The sequence below is a fragment of the Ptychodera flava genome, chromosome 7, assembly GCF_041260155.1.
Source record: "Ptychodera flava strain L36383 chromosome 7, AS_Pfla_20210202, whole genome shotgun sequence".
Taxonomy (NCBI): domain Eukaryota; kingdom Metazoa; phylum Hemichordata; class Enteropneusta; family Ptychoderidae; genus Ptychodera; species Ptychodera flava.
In genome coordinates, this window is record NC_091934.1 from 37322468 (window position 1) to 37345977 (window position 23510).

General features: G+C 37.4%; 1 protein-coding gene across 4 annotated transcripts in view; it reads right to left on the reverse strand.

Moving 5' to 3' along the window:
- LOC139137456 (serine-rich adhesin for platelets-like) overlaps positions 1–23510 on the reverse strand; it is a 43763-nt gene that overhangs the window by 15617 nt on the left and 4636 nt on the right. For 2 of the 4 annotated variants that reach the window (XM_070705566.1, XM_070705563.1), the window contains exons 2-8: positions 9806–9868; positions 7400–7538; positions 5245–5347; positions 4424–4565; positions 1492–1724; positions 1008–1199; positions 420–521 (exon numbers count right to left, since the gene is read on the reverse strand). In XM_070705566.1, the coding sequence (XP_070561667.1) occupies positions 420–521; positions 1008–1199; positions 1492–1724; positions 4424–4565; positions 5245–5347; positions 7400–7538; positions 9806–9868 (974 nt within the window). Of the gene's footprint in view, positions 1–419; positions 522–1007; positions 1200–1491; positions 1725–4423; positions 4566–5244; positions 5348–7399; positions 7539–9805; positions 9869–17203; positions 17344–23510 lie in introns of those variants that run through there. The other 2 variants (XM_070705564.1, XM_070705565.1) reach the window with 2 other exon arrangements.

Consider the following 23510-nt stretch of genomic DNA (forward strand, 5'->3'; position numbering starts at 1 on the left):
AGTACAACCACTGCTCACTATCACAGTTCAACCTTAGAATTTTTGTATTCAGATTATGATTCAAGTAGAAATTCCTATTTTAAAATATCAGCTTTTCAATATCATCTTGACAATCCTATAAATTTCAGTAATAATTTCTCACCAAAAAGCAGTTGGAATTTACTTGACATTTGACATTTCAACATACAAATTCTTTCAATTCTAAAAGTTTAGTCATAATTTTCACACAGTTCACTTGACAAAGAGTCGAATATATAATTTTTATGATCAAAGTGGTCAAATGACCAGCAGGCCGGTTGACTTTCACATCTCTTGATATGACGACAAGGTTATATTTCAGGTCTTGAGAATCATCAAATATGCCAGACAGTACATTCTGAAAGAAAGTGAACGAAGAAAGATGTGATGGAACCACTTACGGATTGCTTGTAACTTGTCAGAGTGATACCGCCCTCTCCATATTTGATCTTGGCTGGAACTGACTGCTGCCGTGGGTGGTCAGCCCTCAGTGGAACTAGCGGCTATAGTAATGGACATCACGACAATAATGAGCACAAACTAACAGACAATATTTGGGACCTCATCTACAAATATGGAAATGCTGTTTTGGTTCCATACAATCCCTCTATCAAAGCTTACAGATGCACATGATAAGTATTGCAGAAAAGAAATTGTCTCTCCACTGAAACATCAGATCTGATTTTTGAAGATGTCATTTGCTCATCAGGTGAGTTTCATTTCATTATTCAGAAAAATCCTTTCACATGAATGAACTCAGTGGTGTGATATTTGCAAACCATAGTTCTGCATACTGTTGTATTTGAAAACTAAATACACATGCTTAAAAATTAGACTTCTTCAGTTCAAAACATTTTTGGAAAAACTTTACCACGCTAAAAGTGGTCTGTTATAGTGATACACAGAAAAAAAATACTTGGAGGACAATAATATTTTTAAAACTGCTCTAAAATCACTTTTTCAAAGGATATAGTCAGAAACACACTTACATCAAGGTCCGCTATTTCTCCAGAAACCTTTTTTTGATGTTTCTTGTACTGATGTCTCCTGGCCATCAGTTCTTCTTCTTGTTGCATCTTCCTGGCGATTTCTTCATCACGAGCTGTAAGTTCACTGATGTCCTTTGGTTTGTGCTTGTTTTTACGTTTTCTCTCTTGTTCTTCCAGTAACCTGGCAAACTCCTGTTGATATTTCAATAGTCATGTGAGATTTGAGTTTATTCAGAAATAACATGAAAATGCTAATTTTATTTAATTTATTAAAAATGAAAACAGACATGCAAAAATGAAAGTGACTATTCAAATTGCTTTTAGAACTGTCTCTTCAGATGCATTACAAGATGGACTTCTTCTCTATAATCAAAAACACTGAGTTTTCTCATATCACTTGAAACTTTGTTTCTTCTGTTTTGCTGCCATGTGCAAGTAAGTATTTCAGAAACTTTGAGGTCACTCAAAACAAAACCATCCCTACCTCATCATCTTGTAGTTGTCTATTCTGTCTTGTTTCTTGATCCACTACATCCTCATCGCCGACTTCATACCCTGGAATGTCATCTGAAAGACGTTTGTCAGCGTTGTTCTGTACAAAGTCTTCATCGTAACCTTCCGGGGGCAACTGATCCGGTGGGTAATCACTTTTCCTTGGCTTGTCAACTCTCATTGCGGCGACAGCGTTTGTCATGTCATCTTCATCATACACACCTCCTGTTGAAATATCACATTATTAAAACAGTATAAAAGATAAATATGGTTTCATAAAGTCTTGCAGACATATCTTCCCAAGAACTCACAATGGACCTTGTTTTCCTGGAAACTGTAATCCAGGATAAGGAGCAGAAGCAGCAGAATGCCACCATGGACAGGTTCCTGTCAGAACTATCACTGTATCTGATTATCTACAACACTCTATCCTTCCTTAATTCTTGGATTTATTCACAGGCTCCATACACTCAAAATCACTTCTAATTCAAAGACTGTGAAGGACTTTTTCAGCAATTTTTTCAGGACATTTTTAGGGCCAAAATACTATTTTCCAGAGATTGTTTTTACAACATATCATTTTTATATACAATTGCACATTATCATTTTTCCCATATCATGGCAAATCTTTGAAAACTGTGGCTGGATTATAAATTTTTCCATAACTTTCCAGGCTTCAATTTCATTTTTAAGGACTCTTCCGAGACTTTCCCCAGGGGCTTTAAAATCCAAGGACTTTCCTAGAGCATACAAACTCTGTATCCAGTAAGTTTCAATCTTCTTGAGAAAATCGCTTTTTAGTCACAGCAAAGTGAGGCAATGACCCTAAACCAAATTTTCAAGAGATTTTTTCTCTGTGTTTCATTGTAATAGTAACACAGGACAGGAGAAATGTTAACATTATTTGGAAATCATTGTCCTATGTTCCCTCAGCTCACACTGAATGCTGACTGGAAACATGTTTCCGTATGGGTGAGGGGAAACACAAAAATTATTTCAGGCTGTAAAGAGCCTCAAAATTGAAACACTAACTTTTGCTCAAACTTTCCTCAGTGTACCTTTCACCATTCTCTCACCAAATAACTAAAGATGTTGAACATTTTGAAAACTGAGATTTTGAAATTTTGTCCTGCTCCCAGAGCTTCAAAATGAGCCCAAACAAGTGGTTTATCAGAAAAGAATTTGATAAGATGTGATAGTCTGAGTATCTGTCCCGAGGCACATTCTACCATTAACCCTTTTCCTGCCAAGTCGGTGAAAATCCGCTTGAAATTCGGTGTAGCCAGAATCTAAACACTGATGACTGTTATTCTACCAACTCGGTCGAAATCGGGCCCTTTTTGGGTACCCCCTTTCCTGCCAAGTCGACGGCACTACATTTTGCTATCCCCTGTTCGTTTAGGGGTCCTCCGAGGACAGGTTTTCTGACAAGGAACGCCTTTTCCCCTCGAAATGGGTTCGCAGGGAGTCGATAGACAGGGAAAGGTGCAGAAACCTGTCCGCCAGTCCCCCACACCCGAGGGGGGCTGGTTTTTTTTACGCTTTTTAGCGGACTTGGCAGGATAGCATGGTGACGTTTTCTGGCGGAGTTGGACGTAATTGGCTGCCTGGCACTATAGAGATTGCTGCCGAACTTGACCAACTCGGCAATGCTAATCTAGAAGGCTACCTCTTGCAAACGACTTGGCAGATGGTGCCGATGGTGCGAGACGAAAGTCACTTATTCAGTTGTGCGTGACTGAAAATGAGAATGTATTTTTGACGGGACGGCTCGACTTGTTCCTCCGATGGAACGGATATGAACAACTGGGAAATACATTACAAACAGGTGTCCGACGTATTAAGCTGGGCTTCAGCTCTGCAAGTTCAAGCCAGGCAACGTCCTTCACCGCCTTGGCCGTGCCATTCAATGGACGTGGCTTTGGATTTTTTATTTATTCCATCGTCCAAAGTATTGGCTCTGGTTTGCAGGCAACGTATCCTCTTGCCGACGCATTGGTAACTACGTACGCTGTTTGCATACGGAGAATTCAAAAGGGGACATGAGGTCAATGCTACGGGGATACCGCCTGCACTTAGCAGGGACTGTTCAGCTAGCATTACAATGGCCGCCAGGCATGTAAAGACGTCGATGGCTAGAACAATGGAAGCATATTGCGTTGTGCCCGTGCATCGCAAAAGTGAACTGATGACTTGGGTGTAGTGACTGGTTATCACTGGTTAGCTGCAGCCCAAGCCATGACGGTACAAACCCGTACCTGACTGAGGACCACTCGATTAAGTCGGTAATGAACGGTAAACTCCCAAATGAGCTGGCTAAACTATGTGGAGCTGTGCTTCAATGGCTCAGCCATGTCGTTAATACAACGGCAAAAACATAGTTTTTGTGCTACACTGCCAAGTCTTTGAAGGTACGTATTCAATTGACCCTACCCTGGGGAAACAGGACTGGTTTGCCGGTGCTGCTGCACCCCTAGCATGACTCCCAGGGTCTCTGACTAACAGACGAGTGAGGTGATGTTTGTGCCTAGCAGACGTGCGCAATACTGAAGGAGTTTATTTCCGAAAAAATAAACATGAAACGGCGATAAAATGACGCACTCCAGGGGCAAACAAAGCCGGTGACCTCAATTTTTATCTGCAGTAACCCTTGAGCTCCTTCCCCTGTCTACGGGCATGTAGAAATTATCGAAGTCTAACACGTATAAGTAGGGCTAAAACTACCCTGAAAATGGGCGATTTCTGCCAAAATGCCTGGCAGGATAACGTGCAGGAGAGCCAATCTTTTGCAGGCACACATTATGAGGCCGTTTTCTACAGACTTGGCAGGATAATGGACAAGGGCGCTCAGCAGGAAAAGGGTTAATCTTACACCTTGATTTACCTTGCATTTCAATACAGAAGAGACAAGGTTTTATTTGTACCTTTTTGTCCGTAACCTCTGTCTTGTTCAGCCATGAGTCGTTCTAACTGCTCTCTTTCCCTCCTCAATTCTCTTTCTCTTTTCTTCAGTTGATGTCTTTCAAATTTCCTCTGTTCCTTCTGTTGTAAATGTCTGGCATATTCCTAATATAGAGAAATGAACACAGTAAATATTGCATCAAACCCTGCAATCTTGATGACAGAAGTAGCACAAATCAAGATTGAAACTTTGTTACTCATATAGCAATGTATTGGGTGACTTCTGCTGCACTCTGTGGACAGAAATAGAAATTCGGACAAATTTTGTCCATTAATTAGCCCTTTCACCACCCTGGTTTGAGCCGATCCCATCATTCTCTATGGTAAATTTGGACCTCCAGACAGGGAAATGGGGGGTGAAAGGATTAAACCTGTCTTTATTGCTGCAGCACATAGTCAGAAAAATTGATATGTGATTTCTATAGTTTCAATTGCCACATTTGCCTCTAAAATCTTGATGACATTCTTGGAGATTTTTTCAATGACGCATTAATATATTTAAATCACTGTTATGCAGTTTCTCGATTTTTCATGCATAATTTTCTAAAAAGCCGGACTTCCTACATAAAACATGTAATCTGAACATTTTTAAATCTGAATGTTGTCAAGTTGACAATAGTTCCGGTTCACTTTCAGTCAGGTTATGATTATGCGGCCCGGGACGTCATCGATGAGTTACCATTGAATCCTATGAAGTGTGCTATGTTTGATATACGAGGCATGTCATAAGAATGGTTGGAATCAAAATAAAATGTAACACAAATACACTGTCACTGTAACTTACTGCATCTGCGTCTTCTTGACTTTTTTGTCGTTCGTAAACAGATCTTTCTTCCTCTAATAACTGTTGATAAAGTTGCTCAGCAGCTTGTCTGTCCATTTCTTCACTGTGGAACAAAAGATAACTGGTTTTATTCATTGCTAACAAAATTTGTACACATTTTGATGTTTTGCAGTAAAATTAAAGATAATACACAGGTAATGTGCACGTGTGGATGATTGTATGATGTTACGATTTTTTTATTTAATACAACAAATTTAAGTTTCTCAATCTTTGCAACCCTATTTTTGCTATTCCCATGTACATGTCTAATTTCACCACTGAACAATAGCATTGGAAAGAAACAGGTATGATTGCGTACTAGATTTCGACATATAAATTCTTTACCAAGACTGTCATCTATGTATCCTTATATAACCAGCAAAAGAAGTAAACAAGGCTTGTGTGATACACATCAATGTTGATAAAGGAATAAAAAGTTTTTATATTGCACAGATCAAACATCATATCGAAGGGCAAATGATCAAATAGATGCAATATTAATATACAGAAAGAGCACTTGACTGTTTTGAGTGCATTTAAGTAATGGCTTGACCAAAAATCATAGGACAGTAAATACTATTCTGGTAGTCCTGAATTTCAATTCTATGTCACCATTTGACGTGTAAATTACTTCACTTAATATTCTGTACTTCCTGCATGTATGCATTGCAATATTAGGAATTTCAGCATCTCGAAAAGAAATTTGAAATGAAATGTGTGTGCTGAGATCTCTTTGTGGACTCTAGAGATTGACCATTTTTTGTAAAAATTTACTGCAGTTTTATGGCAACCCAAAAGACACGTAAATTGGCAGTTTGAATTTTTATGACTGCTAATGTGATTGAAGGATATATGCTAGTGTGTGTAGAATTGCCCTCCTGTGACAGCAGATCTGCTACTTTCAAGCTCTCTACTGTATGGGTCAACAGCCTGAATACTTCATGTCTACAGGTAATACTTTGCAGATATGGCTCTGTCAAGTTACAAAGCCATATATCATTCAAACTCCCAGCACACAACATTCCCCTTCACCACCATGTTTTGCCCCCAAACCAATTTGTATTAATCCTTTCAATGCCAAAGTCAGTTTTTGTTGCCTTTATAGAATATGATGCCGGAAATTATTTTCGGGTCTAGACAATTTTTTTTCAGATTTTTCCCAAAGTTTGGTCAAGAACTGTTGCCTATGAAACAATATATCCATTTGGTCCAAAACTATCAAAAAAATTACAGAAAAATTCATAAAAATTGGTAAAATGTTGCACTGAAATTTTGGCTGGAAAAATTACAGCTCTAATTGGGTTAATGGTAATTTTGAACCCGTTTGCAAGGCATTTGGGTGAATAGGTTAAATTTCACACTCCAGAAATTTCTGATTTAATACGCAGTACATACTTATCATCTCTCTAGTTATCCTTGAGAAGTGCAAGATTTATCAGACCTGTCTTTACAGTAATTTTGTGATAAAGTAATGTCCATTCTTACAAATACATGTAGGTAGGAAATTTATGCAAATTAAATGCAAATCATAATTTGAGGTTGCATACATGTACAGTAGATCTCACTGGTTGACACTGGGATATTCAAGTTTTTTGTAAATGAGTTATTAAAATATCAACTGTTGGGAGGATGTTTTCTCTAGACTGCCATATGCTGACTCTAATTTCTGCATGTATGTAATTGTATGTCAACATGTTTCATGCCAGAAGTGGTACAATCAAATTGGTTTTAATGAATTGGTTTGACCAATGGAGAAAAATGAATGGAGTAAAAAGGCAAACTTTCTACAAACCCCTCCATAGGATAACGCATTTCAATTCTTGACATGGTCAAAAGGAACATAACATTCTATTTGTGGCAGCCCATGAGCACAAATATAGAGAACAGATACGCATCATGGTGTCAGACTGTGGCAATACTGCCAATTTTTTTACCAAATTCCTGTAATTTCTGATGCCAGAAACAAATCTAAAACCTTTAATGATTAACTTTCAAGACTAATACAAATAGGAGAAATCTTGACATTTTTTGCTGTTTTTAGGACAAAACTCCCTAAACATTCTTCATTGTCAGAAACACTGTATACAATGCAGATGCCCACACATAAAATTCTTACATTTCTAACTGCCGTCTGGCCATCTCTTGCTCTGCTTCAAATGCCTCCAAAGCTTCATCTCCGGCAACAACCTTGGCAGTTTCTATGTCTTTACGAACCGTCTGCCGCCTCTGGATATTTCCAGAATAGTGTGTACCAACTACGAGGAAAGCAAACATGGAAACATAAAAAATTATAATAATTTTTCCTCATGGCATTTTGTAGAACAGATCAGAGTAAGAAGGGCTTTTGATAGTATATACATTATTTTTGTCCATACAGCACACATTTTATTCTCCTTCCTGTTGAAATATGAAGTTTGTTGAAATAAAATGTATTCACATTATAAACAGAAAATGTCATGGTCGACAAATCAATTCTACTAAACAAATTCAGTTGTTAACAGTAACATCAGGCATTGCGCACATGCACTAATTCAGACTGTTTTGCAATATTGAACACTGGGCAGCTAGACATGATCTTAGGAGTAGAAAAAAAAGAACTTTTATGAGCAGAAAAAAATAAAAATAAAAATACAACCTGTACAGGTTGTAGAAACACTGAATCAAAGGAAATATAATTGTTAAACCTTTGTAATATAAATTATGACAATCATAAGATAAAGGATTTGGGCAGAAAACAATTTTAACAGTGTAAAATTTCTTGTAGAACCATATACTGGAGTAGTATTTCTCAGCCATGGATACATCCAATCATGCAAGAATCAAGCCTTTACACAAACATAACACCAAAATTACAAAAACGTTTGACAGGTTTTCTCTATTTTAACAAGTCATCGTTGATGACACAGTCCCCACTTGTTAAAAATGGGTACTTTGATTACATGTCCTCAGAGAGGATAGAGTCCTCTTCATTAATTAGGTCTGTGATAAAAATACTTTGATACAGATGGCGCTCAATGGCCAAGAATGAGTTCCATGGTGATGAAAACATAAAACCAATGTAGGCACCATCCTAAAGTTCATAAAATGAGTCAACTAGGAATTAATCAACAGGATGTTGCAAAACATTTTTGCATACAATTCTAACACTTAACAGATTATCACTGGTACCATATTTCATAAAGTTTGATGCAGTATTTACAACACTATGAGATCAACATCTGTATCAAGTTTCATCACATTTGACGTTGTATTAATTTGTGGCTATATCACCCTAATTAGGAAAGTTCATTACTTATGCAATTACAAATTAATTAAAATGACACTGATAAATGTCTTTTTCAATGTTAAAGCAATGTGAGCTTAACATCGGTTAACATCTGTATAAAGTTTCATGAATTTGATGCAGTACATATTTCTTGACATATCAGCCTACTTACGAAACTTCAATAATTGACATGTTACTGCTACATGACGTGAAACAAATTGACGAGCATATGTATGAAATAGGTCAATGTCAACTTTGAATGATACTGGTGGAAATATGTCTGAGTTATGGCTCTGTACATGAAAACATCGTAATAAAATGGCTGCCTAGCAACCATATTGGACCGTATCACATAAAAAATCGACGTACATATGTATGACATAGGTCAATGTCCTTGTACCAACTTTGAATAAAATCAGTTGAGATATGCCTGAGTTATGCCTCTGTATGTGAAAAAATTGTAATAAAATGGCCGCCTAGCGGCCATATTGGATTGTATCACAAAACAAATCGACGTGCATATCAATGAAATTGGTCAATGTCCTTGTACCAACTTTGAATAAAATTGGTTGAAACATGTCTGAGTTATGGCTCTGTACATGAAAAAATCGTAATAAAATGGCCGTCTGGCGGCCATATTGGATCGTATCACAAAAAAATTGACGTGCATATCTATGACATTGGTCAATGTCCTTGTACCAACTTTGAATAAAATTGGTTGAAACATGTCTGAGTTATGGCTCTGTACATGAAAAAATCGTAATAAAATGGCCGCCTGGCGGTCATATTGGATCGTATCCCAAAACAAATCGACGTGCATCTGTATGACATATGAAGTAATCCTTGTACCAAGTTTGAATGAAATCGCTTCTTGCATCTCTGAGATATCTGTGTGAACGGACGGACGCACGCACACACGCACGCACGCACGCACGCACGCACGCACGCACGGACATGACCAAACCTATAAGTCCCCCCGGACGGTGTCCGTGGGGACTAATAATTTTTGTACCTAACAGGAACTGCTGAACCCTTATATGTACAAAAAAATTTGAAAACATTGGTACTCTTCAAATCGTGAAGCAGTTTACACACATACATCTTGTTTCCTTAAATGTTTGTGTCATTCAGCCATTTACTTCACTTTATATTGATAAATCACAACCACCTCTATTATTAGAAATACTTGAGTTTTATCACAGGTTGGGGAGAGAAATTGTATGAAAACAGTACAAGGTACATGATTAGTCCACTCACTTTCTTCTTCCTGTAACCTGTGAGCAAGTGCTCCATCTTCATACACTGCCCATTCTTTTCGAACTGTAAATGAAAAGCACAGAATAAGACCATACAGTATTTCATGACTTTTCAAAAATTTGCCATACATTGCTGTTATCTATGTGCTACAGCAGAGGCCACTGCGTGTAATCAAATTTTATTACTTATTGAAAGTCACACAGAACCTGGATATCAACAACACAGAGAGAATCAAGGACATTGTATTGAAGCAGAAATTTTGTGCAAAGCTGACTCAAAGAGCAATCATGCTTGTATACAGGTGTTGTGTCCCCTGTGACGTGACTTCTGAATGAGGGCAGTGTTAGAGGTCTGTTTTAAAGTATAAACCTTATCACACTGCTTGAAATTCATAAGCAAAGCTAGATTACATTGGCACCCCAGGGATTGGCACTAACAGAGCAAGTACTCGGATGTATCATAGACATGTCATGTCACTATAGGTATAAATGCATTTGTCAGTGATAAAGAATTTGATTTTGATTTTATTTATAAACTTATTAAGAATGGTGCATTAATCACCCCTGCATTCCCTGATCAATAGTGGACAAAATGGTCAAACTGGAACCCTGGAATAGGAGATGTGATATCTGAATGCCAAACATAATCACATGCATAAATCAAATGCCATGCTATGAAATCCCAAGCTGAGCCAAGGGAAATTTATTGATACAGGAAGTAATTGCAGAATTTTCAGTGATACGATGGCTGGAGGACAGACTTGGGCTACAGTATGATGAGTATCCTCATTATATGTGTATATGGTGTTTAAAAATACTACACTTGAGAAATTGAAACTTTAAAAGCCTTCTAAAATTATTAGCTTTTCAATGTAAATTACAACATACATGTGCTGCACATGTAACTGACAAAAACTATAACACCTAGCGTTGTATCTTTATTTATTCTCCATGTTATCACAGTGATTTGTGGAGTATTTGGAGCAAGCATCTACATGTATTTTACTGTGTGTATTTGTCTGTTGTTTATTTTGCTATGGATTATTTTCTATAAATCTGAAATAGAGACTTTATAATAATGACAATAACTAGTTCAACATTTTGACTGGATGAACAATCATGTCAGGTTTAATATATCTCTTATCCTTTCTGGTAAATTACAAATTACATGTATATAGCACATGATCAATTCCTTGGTTTAATTTCTTTATGATATCAGGACTTTCATCATTTGTTACGCATTGGTAAATTCCCACATGTTCATTTGCATTCATGGCACACATCACTGTGGCTGTCTAGGCATAGGCTGATTCTGTTTGGGCCAATGAAAACAAGACTAATACAATAAGGTAAAGAAATATTGCCCATACTATTTTAGTCTTTGCCTTTCTTAATGGCTGTCATCAATCTACTGGTTAATCAACAGAAATGGGAATACAGCAACGAAACAGAGTAAAACATTAATTTTATGAAATTTTGCCATGCTGTTATCCGTATAATCACTGACCAACTTAACCCTTTGAGTGCCAAAGTCGATTTTTGTTGCATTTATACTATACAAAACCAACAATTTCTTTCAGATGTAGACAATTTGTTTCAGATTTTTCCCAAAATTTTGGTCAAAAAGTGCAGCCCATAAAAATGTATGTCCATTTGGTCCAAAATCATGGAAAAAATTACAGAAAAATTCATAAAAATTGATAAAATGTTGCCCTGATATTTTGGGGAGGAAAATTACAGTGCTCAAAGGGTTAATGTTATTGCTAGGGTAATTCAGACTGACGACTAATCACTTCTAATTGCTTACACACTACATTATGTTCTGTACATGACAGCGCATACACCACTGGTATTTGTAAATTCTCCTTTCTGCCATAAATTAAGGCTGGAAATATTACTGCATACTTGCACTCACTTCACCATAAGCTGTATACATGTAGCAATTGTCAGGTTGAGTAAATTCACATTAAACCAATGACGCACAGAGTGAATGATGGCTAACTCAAAAGCTGTGGGCTAAAGAATACAGCTGTAATTTCACAATGGCCAGGAAAATTCCTGCTAAAAGACACCGGTGCTGAGGGTGTCAAAATATTTTTTTCACCATTGAGTACTCTACTGCCCCAACAGATTCTGTAACTATTGGTGGTGACAACACATTTTTTAATGAAACCTAACAACTCTCCATTTCTGTATGTTTAATTAAAAGTTAGCTGCACTATACAGAACCAGGATATATAGAAGTGAGAAAATCCCCTCGCCTAAGCACACAGGCTGCATTTTGTAGTGTTTATATATCAGGCTTTTTTGTTTCTAAAAGCCTAACCAGAGACAGTAGAGGGCCTTATAGACTAGTAAATCATTTAACTGTTGCTGGTAACTAAAACGTTGAGCAGTGGGATAGTGGAAATTGGGGATTAGCGAGTGATTTTATTTGGTTACAAATCATTGGGCTAGTGGATCTGAAAATGATCAAGGCTCATCCCTGAGATCGAACTAAATTAAAGTATGCACAGATTATCCCATCGTAAACCACCAGTTTGGTATTATACTAATTTTTTTAATAGGATGAGTGTACCGAGCAGTACATGTATATAACAGGGAAAATGGAAGTGAAATTATTAAACTACATTTAGATTTAGAACAAGATTTAAAATAGCAAATGCATTCCCAGCCATGATTTGAGGCTGCCTAACTATATTTATACATGTATGCAATAATATAAAGACATGCAAGATTGGATTCAATGATATATAAACCCAATACATCAACTTTGTATAAGTTCAGAATAGACATCCCGGCTTAATCCCTTTTTGTAACTGAGAGAGTGGATATCACAACATCCATGTTAAAATTTACAGTTTTTTTTGTCAATTTGCGGAGTTAATAATAAGGTCATCTGAGGTGAGCGCAGTATCACCCCCAGTCTCTTCATCACAATGTATTGTTATGAGGTCAGCATATTGCCATCCATAAAGGTGTAACAGTATCGGCTACTGTGCACAACATATCAAACAAGCCTAGTGAAAAATGCTGGTTGGTGTCTGGCTGTATCGCCGCCATATTTGCTCCATTCCCTTGTTTTCTGCTCTGTGGTTTGACATGCTGTACTTGGGAAACAGGGATTAAAAGTCCAAAACCAATGCTGATCAACAAAACATTAGGTTTTTCACTAAACTTTCAGAAACCTTGCAATAATAAGAAAGAGAAGCTTGTTCATCTGCACATCCCACAACATTTTTTGGGGTCACTGATATATGCAATGGACTGTTATTAATAAACACATACATGTATACTATATTACAACGTTCAACATAATCTATACATGCACACTCACAACCTTTCCCATGGCTTGATAATGATAGTTTAGCACAGAAAAAAAACATTAAATGTGATGTAAACAACAGATCACAAACCTTATGACAATTAGTTAGAGTTGATTCTCAGAGCCCCTGTTCACTAAACAGCAAATGTAATCTCTGCCCTTCACTGATATGCCCTCAACGGTATGGCAAAGCCAGCCTAATTCCATAGTCTGGTTCCCTGATCCATTTCCCCCGTAGAGGGCGTGGGGAAATATAGGGTCAGGTACCGGGTAGCCATCTTGAACAGAATTTTGTTCAAGATGGCGGAGGTTAGTCACCTGACAGAACATGGTACAATAAATATGGCTGCTAACATGAAAACGCTGGTCAAAATTAGACTGGAGCAGAATTATGTTCGAACACTGGTATCCGAACCAAAAACATTGGTACACGAGATGGGAAACATAAACTGAAAGGATTAATCCAGAAGTACGGGGAAATAGAGGTGACTGAGGCTGGCTGTGATATCGCAGCAGTACTTGTGGCGTGTATCGAACGCGCAAGGGTCATTGAGGTCATCGCCGACTGTGGCGTGACCCCAATGACCCGAGCACGTTCGATACACGCCACAAGTACTGCTGCGAAATCACAGCTAATTGAAAGCAAACTTTGTTGGAACTGCGAACGACGATTGATTTCGATGGATAGAATGGTGTCCGAATTTCGTAAAAAATGCCAGGCATCATGTGGACGTTCTAAAAGTATCAAGAGGTGTGCTAAATCACAGTAGTTTAATCATAGAGGTAAAAAGTCTTTCTTTCTACCTCCACGGCTTTGTGGTACAAACAAGAAATTGGTGTCAAGTGAGCCTGAAAGTGCGAAACCCAAGAAACATGGGAAAAAGTTACAAGTGTTACTTTCATCCAATCACAGCTTGTTTTATTTTAACCCAATAGCGTCCATGCTTACATTAGCAGGTACCTGACCCTATATTTCCCCACGCCCTCTACCGGGGAAATGGGTCAGGGAACCAGACTACCTAATTCCAATGCATAAACCAGTTCACTGAGCCAGGAATGGGCTACATTGTCACGATTGCGTAGTCAGCAAGGGGCTGTGAGAAAGTCTAGCTTTGGAAACTAGTTCTGCTGACCCTCATTCTAAGTGAATTTTGAAGGAATATCATGCATCTGATAAACAATATGTTTACATGTGTTTGGATGCCCTATACAGTCTGGTACCGGTAATACTCAATATGATAGATATGAATTAATGATAGACATCTGCATACACGATATCATAGCACCTTTCTCTCAAGTCTTCAAATCAGCTTCTTGACTCACTGGTTTGGTATTTGACCAGCACTCCAAATGAGCTAAGGATTCCATTGGATCACAAACACGCACTGCGTACAGAAAACATAACCCAGCTATTGTGTAACAGCCGCCAAACAAAAACTGTGCACTGAACCTGATAAAATTATGTAGGGTGTATCTTTATAGGGGGTTTATGCGTGGGTCAGATCACAGGGAAGATTTAAGATCCAGTACCATTTACATGTAGACTTATTACCATCGGAATTCATGTGGGAGGAAGCATCCACATATGTAATATCCACTACATGTGACGTAACAATGAAAATTACACTGAGTGTATGTCAATAATATACATGTACCCGGTAGGTCTGAATTTTGACATTTAGAACATGTTACAAACAGAATACCTGTACGTCATAATGCAACACCATGCCCTTGTAAGTATACGGTAGAGTTAAATGTGGTAAAATGTGAGCATCCATACATGTACTCTTCAATAACACCTGTGGAAAGCCAGGGTTTGACTGCTTTGGAGAAAATGTCACCAAGGCAAATTCCAACACAAATAGTGCTTGGGAATATTTTGGCCACCTTCCTAATAAAGTACAGTGTACACTGAACTCTGAGTATTTTTAGTGTCATGAGAGATAATTTATGCAAATGTGAGCATGTTAGAACCTGTATGATCACTGCATACTTTATCTCCATTAATTTTTTTATGAGTGGTCAAATTCTGTAATGTCTACAACATTTTGTTCTCATCCAGTCATCTACAGTAAGATCACAAATAACTTAGATATCATTAGTTCTCAGAATTGTGGAGAAACTGATGATGGAAGGGTAAAGGGCAAAAGTGAATGTTTATAGAAAACATTGTTGTCCAGCTGTAAAATTGTATTGTACAAGTTTTGTCGACAATCTACCACTAACATGTATGCATAATTTCTTCAAATTGCATTATGATCGTTTAGATATGTTCTGAAACTATGACTCTACACATAACTTTTTTTAAATTCATTAATCATATAAATCGAATATATTTTTAGGAAAGAGGGGGAATTCTCGAACACTGACACATTTTTAACTTTGCCACAATTGGAAAAACATGACTGGGCTTGTACATTGAACTGTTATGATACAAAAGCATGAAACACTCCTGTTCCTCATACATGTACCGTATTGGGTAAACACATTCCTAGGCTGACATCTCCCTTGGGAAGTGTCCTTTCATTACACATAACTATTGTATGCAAATTCACATACATTCATATCTACATGTATCTGTGGGAACCAAAATTTTATTCACCATTCACACTCACACATTCACACACAGCAATCAGAGAAGTAAATAAGGAAGCGGTGTAGCAGGAATTTCAGTCAAAATTCACACCAACCAAAATCCCTGCATTATAATTTTCCTTTCCAATCCTGTAACATGATTTGTTCCAAAACAACAATTTCAAAAGTGAAGTAACCAATGCATGATCAACAACTACAAATCTAGAATTTTCTTACAGATAAAATGTTCATCCCTGCTTCCTGGGGCCTGAAATAACTAAATTAACATGTGCAGTGTTTGAGGTTTGGTGGGCTGACTGACCATGATTGCTGCCGGCTATCTGATTGTCATTACCTTCCAAAGGAAGAGTCACTTCCAGTAGGAACTTACATAACAAAACAGATACAAAGGAACAAATGATTCATCTTATAGTCATCCACACTTCATGACATACTTTCACTGGGTTGGTTCTGACCACTGATCAAGGAAGTGTACCAGCTAATGGATAAATACGCTGACTGGAAATGTTTGTCTGTGGTTCTATTGTGTGTATAAACCACATTTCCGTGTTCAACTCACCAGAAGAATAAAGTTCAGAAACCCGGTGTCAAGCTTGTCAAATACAGCCTACACCAGTAGATTTACATATATGGTATATTGCCATCACTTATACGAGACTACTGGTTTTGATTTACTTTTTAACTTCAATATTTACAGTCACCCAAACATAATGCACAGTTTTGATACTTGATAATCAGTTCTACTTGAACAAGTATGACAATGTTTTTATGATATAAGATTACAGAGGCAAAACAATTCTTTGAGACATACATACACACACTGACCAAGGTACTACAGAAATTTTAATTTTGTCCTGTGATAGCATTTCAAAATGTAGAATCAACATTAACTGATATGTCAATGAATGGAATTTTCAGGGTTTTTTTTGCTACAGTAGATGTGAAATTCATATTCTAAATGTTAAAGTTAGAAACAATGTGCAAACTGCATTTACCTGAACATATAAATTTGACATTTCTATGGCAAGCTTATTTTTTCCACTCATTGATAATCTTTCTAACCCTGTGCTCCCTTATCTATTGAGGTGTGAGCGTGTTTTTGTTGAAAGTAATTTTATAAGTATTTCCGGAGGATGTGCAATATTATAATGACTTCATGTTTACATTTTGTCTGCCTTCCTGATACCGGCCTAGTTTAACCTGTTCACCCCAATTCCCTGCAAACAGATTCACAATCAGTGTGTTTAGGCTAAACCATGGTGATGGTACAGACATACCACAATATCCATGATGCCAAAGAAACTCAATAGCCAAACATTTGAACAAAATTGTACATGGTGTCTCACCTCTACTTCTATGCTGTCCAAGTGCCGCATTTTGGACATTGCTTTTTGTAAATTTGAGATAATTTCAGACTTTCACCATAACTTTTGTGATTCTCAGACACACCAAATCAACAATATATACAAACATGGTTACCTTTCAGTGGTCTTTACCTTGCTAATAGTGAGAAAACCATCTTTTGATCTTGTATCTTCACTCTGTCAAACAAGTTCATATTCTTTTTTCCCCATACAGTATACAACTTGTTAACCATGCCACTGTGATGTCATTGTTGCAGTGTTTTCAAAAGCTTGGAAAATCAGAGGGAGTGGCTATATTATATAATAATTCATAATTTGCATATTCTTTTGTTTTGAAAATGTATTCTTTTCTAAAGTTACAAAAATATGAATAGACTGTTACAAAAAAACAGAGGGGTGGTCCGCCCTTACATGTAACAATCCCCTTGTGGAGAATTCTGTCCCTAGTCCAGACTTTTGTAAGTGTTTTCATTACCAATACCAGTATTTTGATTCTTCCGTATATTAAAAACAAAAGTTTTTCCATGTTCTCCTCCCTGGACATGTCAAATACAAAAATATTAGCTTTGCAGCATTTGCCAACATGATGTATAGTGTGCAATATGCAATGTTTCTGTTGACAAATGAACTCTTTTCTGGACTAAAATTCAGCTGTCAACAACAATATTGGACTTCCACATATACAGGCTTTGCTGACAATTTGAAGAAGTTGAGGCGTTTCAACATGATTTCAGACGAAGTGCAGAAACTCAATGAAAAGAACGGAACATTCATCAAAATCACAGCTAATGGAGCTTTATTACTGACTAATGACACAAATAACTGATATAAAAAGTGGTGGTATGATTTCTGTGAGAGACATTAGTCTAGAGTCCTTGCCAGTTATTTTGTAGCTGTGCTTTTGTAGCTGTGCTATCCCTGTTGTGATTTGCACAGCCACAACAACCAGACAGACTCTAGACTAGTTACAGAAATGCATGCCAACAGTCAACACTATCAGGTCAACTAAGTTGTAGTACATGACAAGAGGTCTTTCAAATAGTCACATCTGAGTCTGGTTACAACAGAGAAACCAGGCAGCAACGGAGTCACAGTACACTATCAGGAAGTAATGACACTAAATGTAGAAGTGGACATTCACAAATTGATATTTAAATGCTCTCTAAATTAGCATTTAACCCCTTTCGCAATAAATAAATTTGACTTTATCACCAGTGGCTTCTGTGAAATATAACTTACATTACCACATAAACTCAGCTAATAAATCTGACATGGCCTGTCTGGGGCTATGTGGACTGTTCCTGGCACAGGCAAATAACTCTGGCTGTGATTTCTAGCTTAGAAAAGCCGGACTGATGTGCGTGGAACATAATTTACCGACACATCACACACAGCATTTCATTCATGCAGTAGATAAATGCAAAACCAGACTTTATCATCTGCAGAAACTGGAAGGAAAAATCAAAGAAATTCCTGGTCTAAACCAAACAATGGATCCCTGGGAAAACATTTTTCTTGCACATTTGAATAATTCTAATGACATAAAATTTTCTGAAATTTCTGATAGCATTACAGAACCAAAAGGCATAATAAATTTTGATAGATTTTCATCATTTTTTTTTAAAGCTAACTTATTCTTTTTCCAAAACATGCTGAAATATAAAGTGCAAGTCTTTCCAAGACAACGCGTTGTGTACAATATTCAGTTTTCTGACTAAAAGTTGTCAACAATAAATTTGGACACACACAGGACAGACTGTATCAACAAGTTGAACACTATCTAGAATTTCCAAAATTTTTGCAAACAATATGGGAAACAGTATTTTTAAGCAGAATATATACAGGAAAATATATCAGAAGTTACTACAACAAGGGAGTATTTTATTTCAGGCATCAAGTTTTATGTGGATCAGACGGAGTCTTGCAATAAATTGCTCCCTAACTCTTGAAGAGGTTTGCAGTTGTTGCATCAATCAACAGCTTAGAAAGTTCACAGTTGTTGAGCTGGGTAACTTGTTGCCAGGCTGTGTGTGGAGAGTATTATTATCAGATTATCAACACTTGTGTGTTCAGGGTACCATATGCAACAGGAAATTGATACAGAGGCCTCCTTGAGCAAAGTTCATAGCATTGTCTTGTTTTCCAATAGAAGGTATTAACTCTATGTATTCTGCTTATGGGCTGAAGTCAAAGCCACTTCAAACCCATCAAGCTGGCATACGTACAGTACTATACGGTGTTTATAACTAGCAGAATTAATTATCGCTACCTCAAATAGCTTTTGTCTTTGTGCTATAGGGTACAAACTAGATGATATTACAATGCATTGTGGGTTAAAAGTTGACTACTCACCATAGCAAGACTTTGAGATAGTGATCTAATCGTAGACAATCGCTTCCACTGTCTATGATCAAATAAATACTTTTCACACCAATATAATCGCAGACATGGAAAAAGTTCTTTGTTTGCAAAACTAGCTAAACTTATGAATCCTTCCAACTTTTTAGGCATTTCTGTTGTAAAATTCCTGTATAATCTAAAATTTTATTTCGACTTCTGTGATGTTTGTGTTTTATCTGTAGAAATCTGCCGTATTGAAAACACTGGTTGACCAGCTCAGACTTGATGACTCACTTAGGTCACACAATCATATACTATGAAATTTGAGAACATTGTAATAATATTGAAAAGCTACTTCTTGTCATGAGCTAAGTATCTATGCCTGTTTCATAGCTAAAGCTTCAGTTTGGGTTTACAGAGACAAAGCCACAAAGAAACCATGATATACAGTACATGTTGATTCTATACAAGGTCATGGTACATTGTAAATCAGCACACTCCTTCTTTTGGCGGTGAAAGCACAGGCGGGATGTTTTCTGGGTATTTCTATAAGTGTAGTTTATTCTACGTTTCGACGTTCTCTTTCGTAGCCTAATCACCAAGGTAAGAAACAGAATTATCCGGCCTTCCAAGAAAACTGCCCGTTCTCGTCGAAAAATAAACACAAATCCTTCATTGAGTTACCTAGTAGATGCGGAAGGATCTCGGCTGTCCAAAAAACACACTCATGTCACGATAAAATGAAAACTTTCGAAGAAATCTGCCGCGTTTTGACAACATCGGCATTTCTGATGGCCACCGTTGTAATAACGCAACTCATTAACATAATGGACGGTGTCTGCACATAGAAAGTGGTGCGTCTCAGTCTGATGCCGTTGATGGCGTTGCTCACGGACCAATCAGCGATGCGGACGGCGTACAATTATGATAATGAGTTGCGTTATTACAACGTTGGACGCCAGAAATGCCTGGTTTGTCAAACACGGCAGATTTCTCCTAAAGTTGTCATTTTATCGTGACATGAGAGTGTTTTTTGGACAGTAGAGGGCCTTCCGCGTCCAAAGAGGTAACTGACTGTAGGATTCGTGTTTATTTTTGACTAGAACGGGCAGTTTTCTTGGCAGGCCGGATAATTCTGTTTCTTACCTTGGTGATTAGGCTACGGAAGAGAACGTCGAAACTTGGAACCACACTTATAGAAACTACCCAGAAAACATCACGCCTGTGGGTGAAAGGTCATAGGTCATCACATCCACATGTTCCAATTTTGCCGTTTACTAACAATACTGGAAATTGGAAAATTTTTACCGCAAGAAATGGTCATGATGTTTTCAAGTGCCATGGCATCATTTTGTGAGGTTTATTATTTTTCGCATCTCCCAATTTTGTTTACTGCACATAATGATACATACTCAGGAAGCAAAAGTGGGAAGGAAGAATTTCATGAGGATGAGGTTAGAGCTCAGTATTGATAAGTTCACCTATCTGTTTTCCTGTACATGCCTAGCTCCCTATTAAAACCAACAGGTTACCAGCAAAACATGGTACTGAATAGGGTGAACTACCGTGCAAACCATGACATGTCATAAACAGGAATGTCCATGAACATAAGATATACAGCCTATTTGCTACTCCACTTTACCCATCCTGTTGTTCAGTTGTGTTGGTCAGTGAAAATAGGTGTGCCCCCTAACTCAGCACATTCCTGAACTCTTTGAGTGGACCTCGTATTTTCAGGAAAATAACTCTGTCCTAGCACATGTAATATGCAAAATTTGTCCCTTCAAGGAGAACTTTCCAAGTCAGAGGCTTGTAAATTTAAGTTTTTAGTGCGTATTATTGAGTAACACATCACCCATGAAGCTAATGTTGTATGCAAATACATGTATGAATTTCCTGCCCAGATTTCATCCTTCAACTTCAAGGTATCGCAGACATTTTACGATTCTGTTGACAATTTCTGGCCTCACAGTGCTACCACCCCTTTCCCCAGTTTACCTGAGGTTGTAAATTTCAAAGGTCAATTTACAAGAAGTATCCAAGTGTAAGTCATCACTGCAGTTGTAAAGTGCTCAAGACCTCTCATTGATTCTTCACCTTTGTGATAAGGAGATTCGACATTCTCAGGAAGACTGCCCAACTGTTGTTACAACTTATCAAATGCCAGGACAGTACAGGAGAAAATCTAGGATCCTTTCACGATAAAGTGAAAAAGTTTTTGAACAATTATGCCCAGAATAATCACTAAGATTTACGATAATAATTTCATGCCATATAATATTTCAATTTTGTCTATCATTGGTGAACATAAACAGTTCAAACTTTTCCCATAAAGTTTTGAACAATCCTTGTGACTTTTAATAATGGATAGTTGGACCTGTGTATAATAAAATGGTGGTGACACAGTTTCAGACTATGTACATCTGTATGAAAGTGGCAAAGGTAGGGGAACTTGTTTAAGTTTCTTCACCAGTCTGCTCAGTACGTTGGCATGGCTTCACTGATACAAAATGCAACTAAATTAGGTAAGATGACATACACAACAATAATAAACAAATCAACCACAGATAAACTGTACCAGCATAAATGTCAAAGGTTTGAAGCTAAAATTTTCCACTTTTAGAAAATGATACAGACACCGACTGTTTAAGTTGCAATTTTTAGAATCCTATTATCACCATGATTTTATCATTTGGTAACCATTTCCTGGCAAAATAAACTGTTTCTGTTAAACGAGTGCTATATTTAAATCACACAAAGTGTTTGCCCGCACAGTAAAAACAGATGCAAAGTCTTCTACGTTATCCTGTCAAATCTGTTATTTATAAATTTTTCATTCCTGTTTCCTGCTGATTTCATTCCCTGTATTTTTGACAACAAGGAAATAAATATCATCACAAATCAGAACATACCCGATACATGTACACACATTACTTCCAGTTGGCAGTGGCTGCCTGTTCACATGCCACGCAGTCTATAAATTTCACAAACCACCCTGTTGTAACTCTACACATCCTTTATGTTTTCCGTTTGTTGCAGCTGCTCCGCAAAATGCTCCAGCTACTGCACACAGATAGACGTATCGGGAGACATATGCATGAAAAATATCATCCTGCCGTCAGTTCAAATTTACAAAAATTATGCAATAGGTCAGAATACAGCATGCCTCATGTTACCCAAATGCACTGCAACAGACTGTGTGTATATTGTACATGAGTCCTTGAAAGTTAAATTTAAACAGCGGAATCCAACAGCGCTTCCCAAAGATCTACACATACACACAAAGTGTGTATGTTCCTCTGTCTACTGCAATTTCCTACCATTTATTTGATTAATTATTCAAAAGCTCCTGAGATTTCTGCAAATCCTGGTTGGAAGGTAGACAGTCATAATGACTATCACCGCAAGCATGGGAAAGCAAAGATAAGAAAGCAGTTCTGCTATTCCACTCATTAATCTCAGATTTCTCTGCATGGGCCAGTACTGCATGGATTTCTGCACACACATTGCAGAAAAATAGTTTCTTGGATACATAAAATTCCTGCAAAGATTACAACTCTGACTCAGTGTTCAAGCTATTTGATGATGTTGCCATCAACAAATGTTTTAGAAAGATAGCTTTAGGACTGAGGGACTGAATAGAGAGCAACATCTATGTGAGAGAAGGGATAAGTTTTAGAAACATTATCTGATTTGGATTTGTGATTTTTGGATAGAGTGTTTCCCCGCCATTTCTTGACACTGCTGTGTAAAAGTCCATAGATCGGAAGACTGACTGTCTATTTGCAACCATCTACATATGGTAAACCTCACACTGTTGGAGACTTGAGACCAATACATTACTGTACTCCTCATTTACTTTATGGGGATGATTTTTCAGGGAATTTCGTATTTTCCTGTGGACAAAATAGTGAGGCTATTTTTCTGGCAAATGTTCTGCCTTCATGTCATTGTGTAGATGTGGGACTGAAAGCTAAACATAAGATTTTAGATTTCTATATGAAATTGACTTCAAAAATCTATAAATTTTGACTTTTATGAACCTTGCATAACAGTTATTCAGTTACAGACAATACCACTTA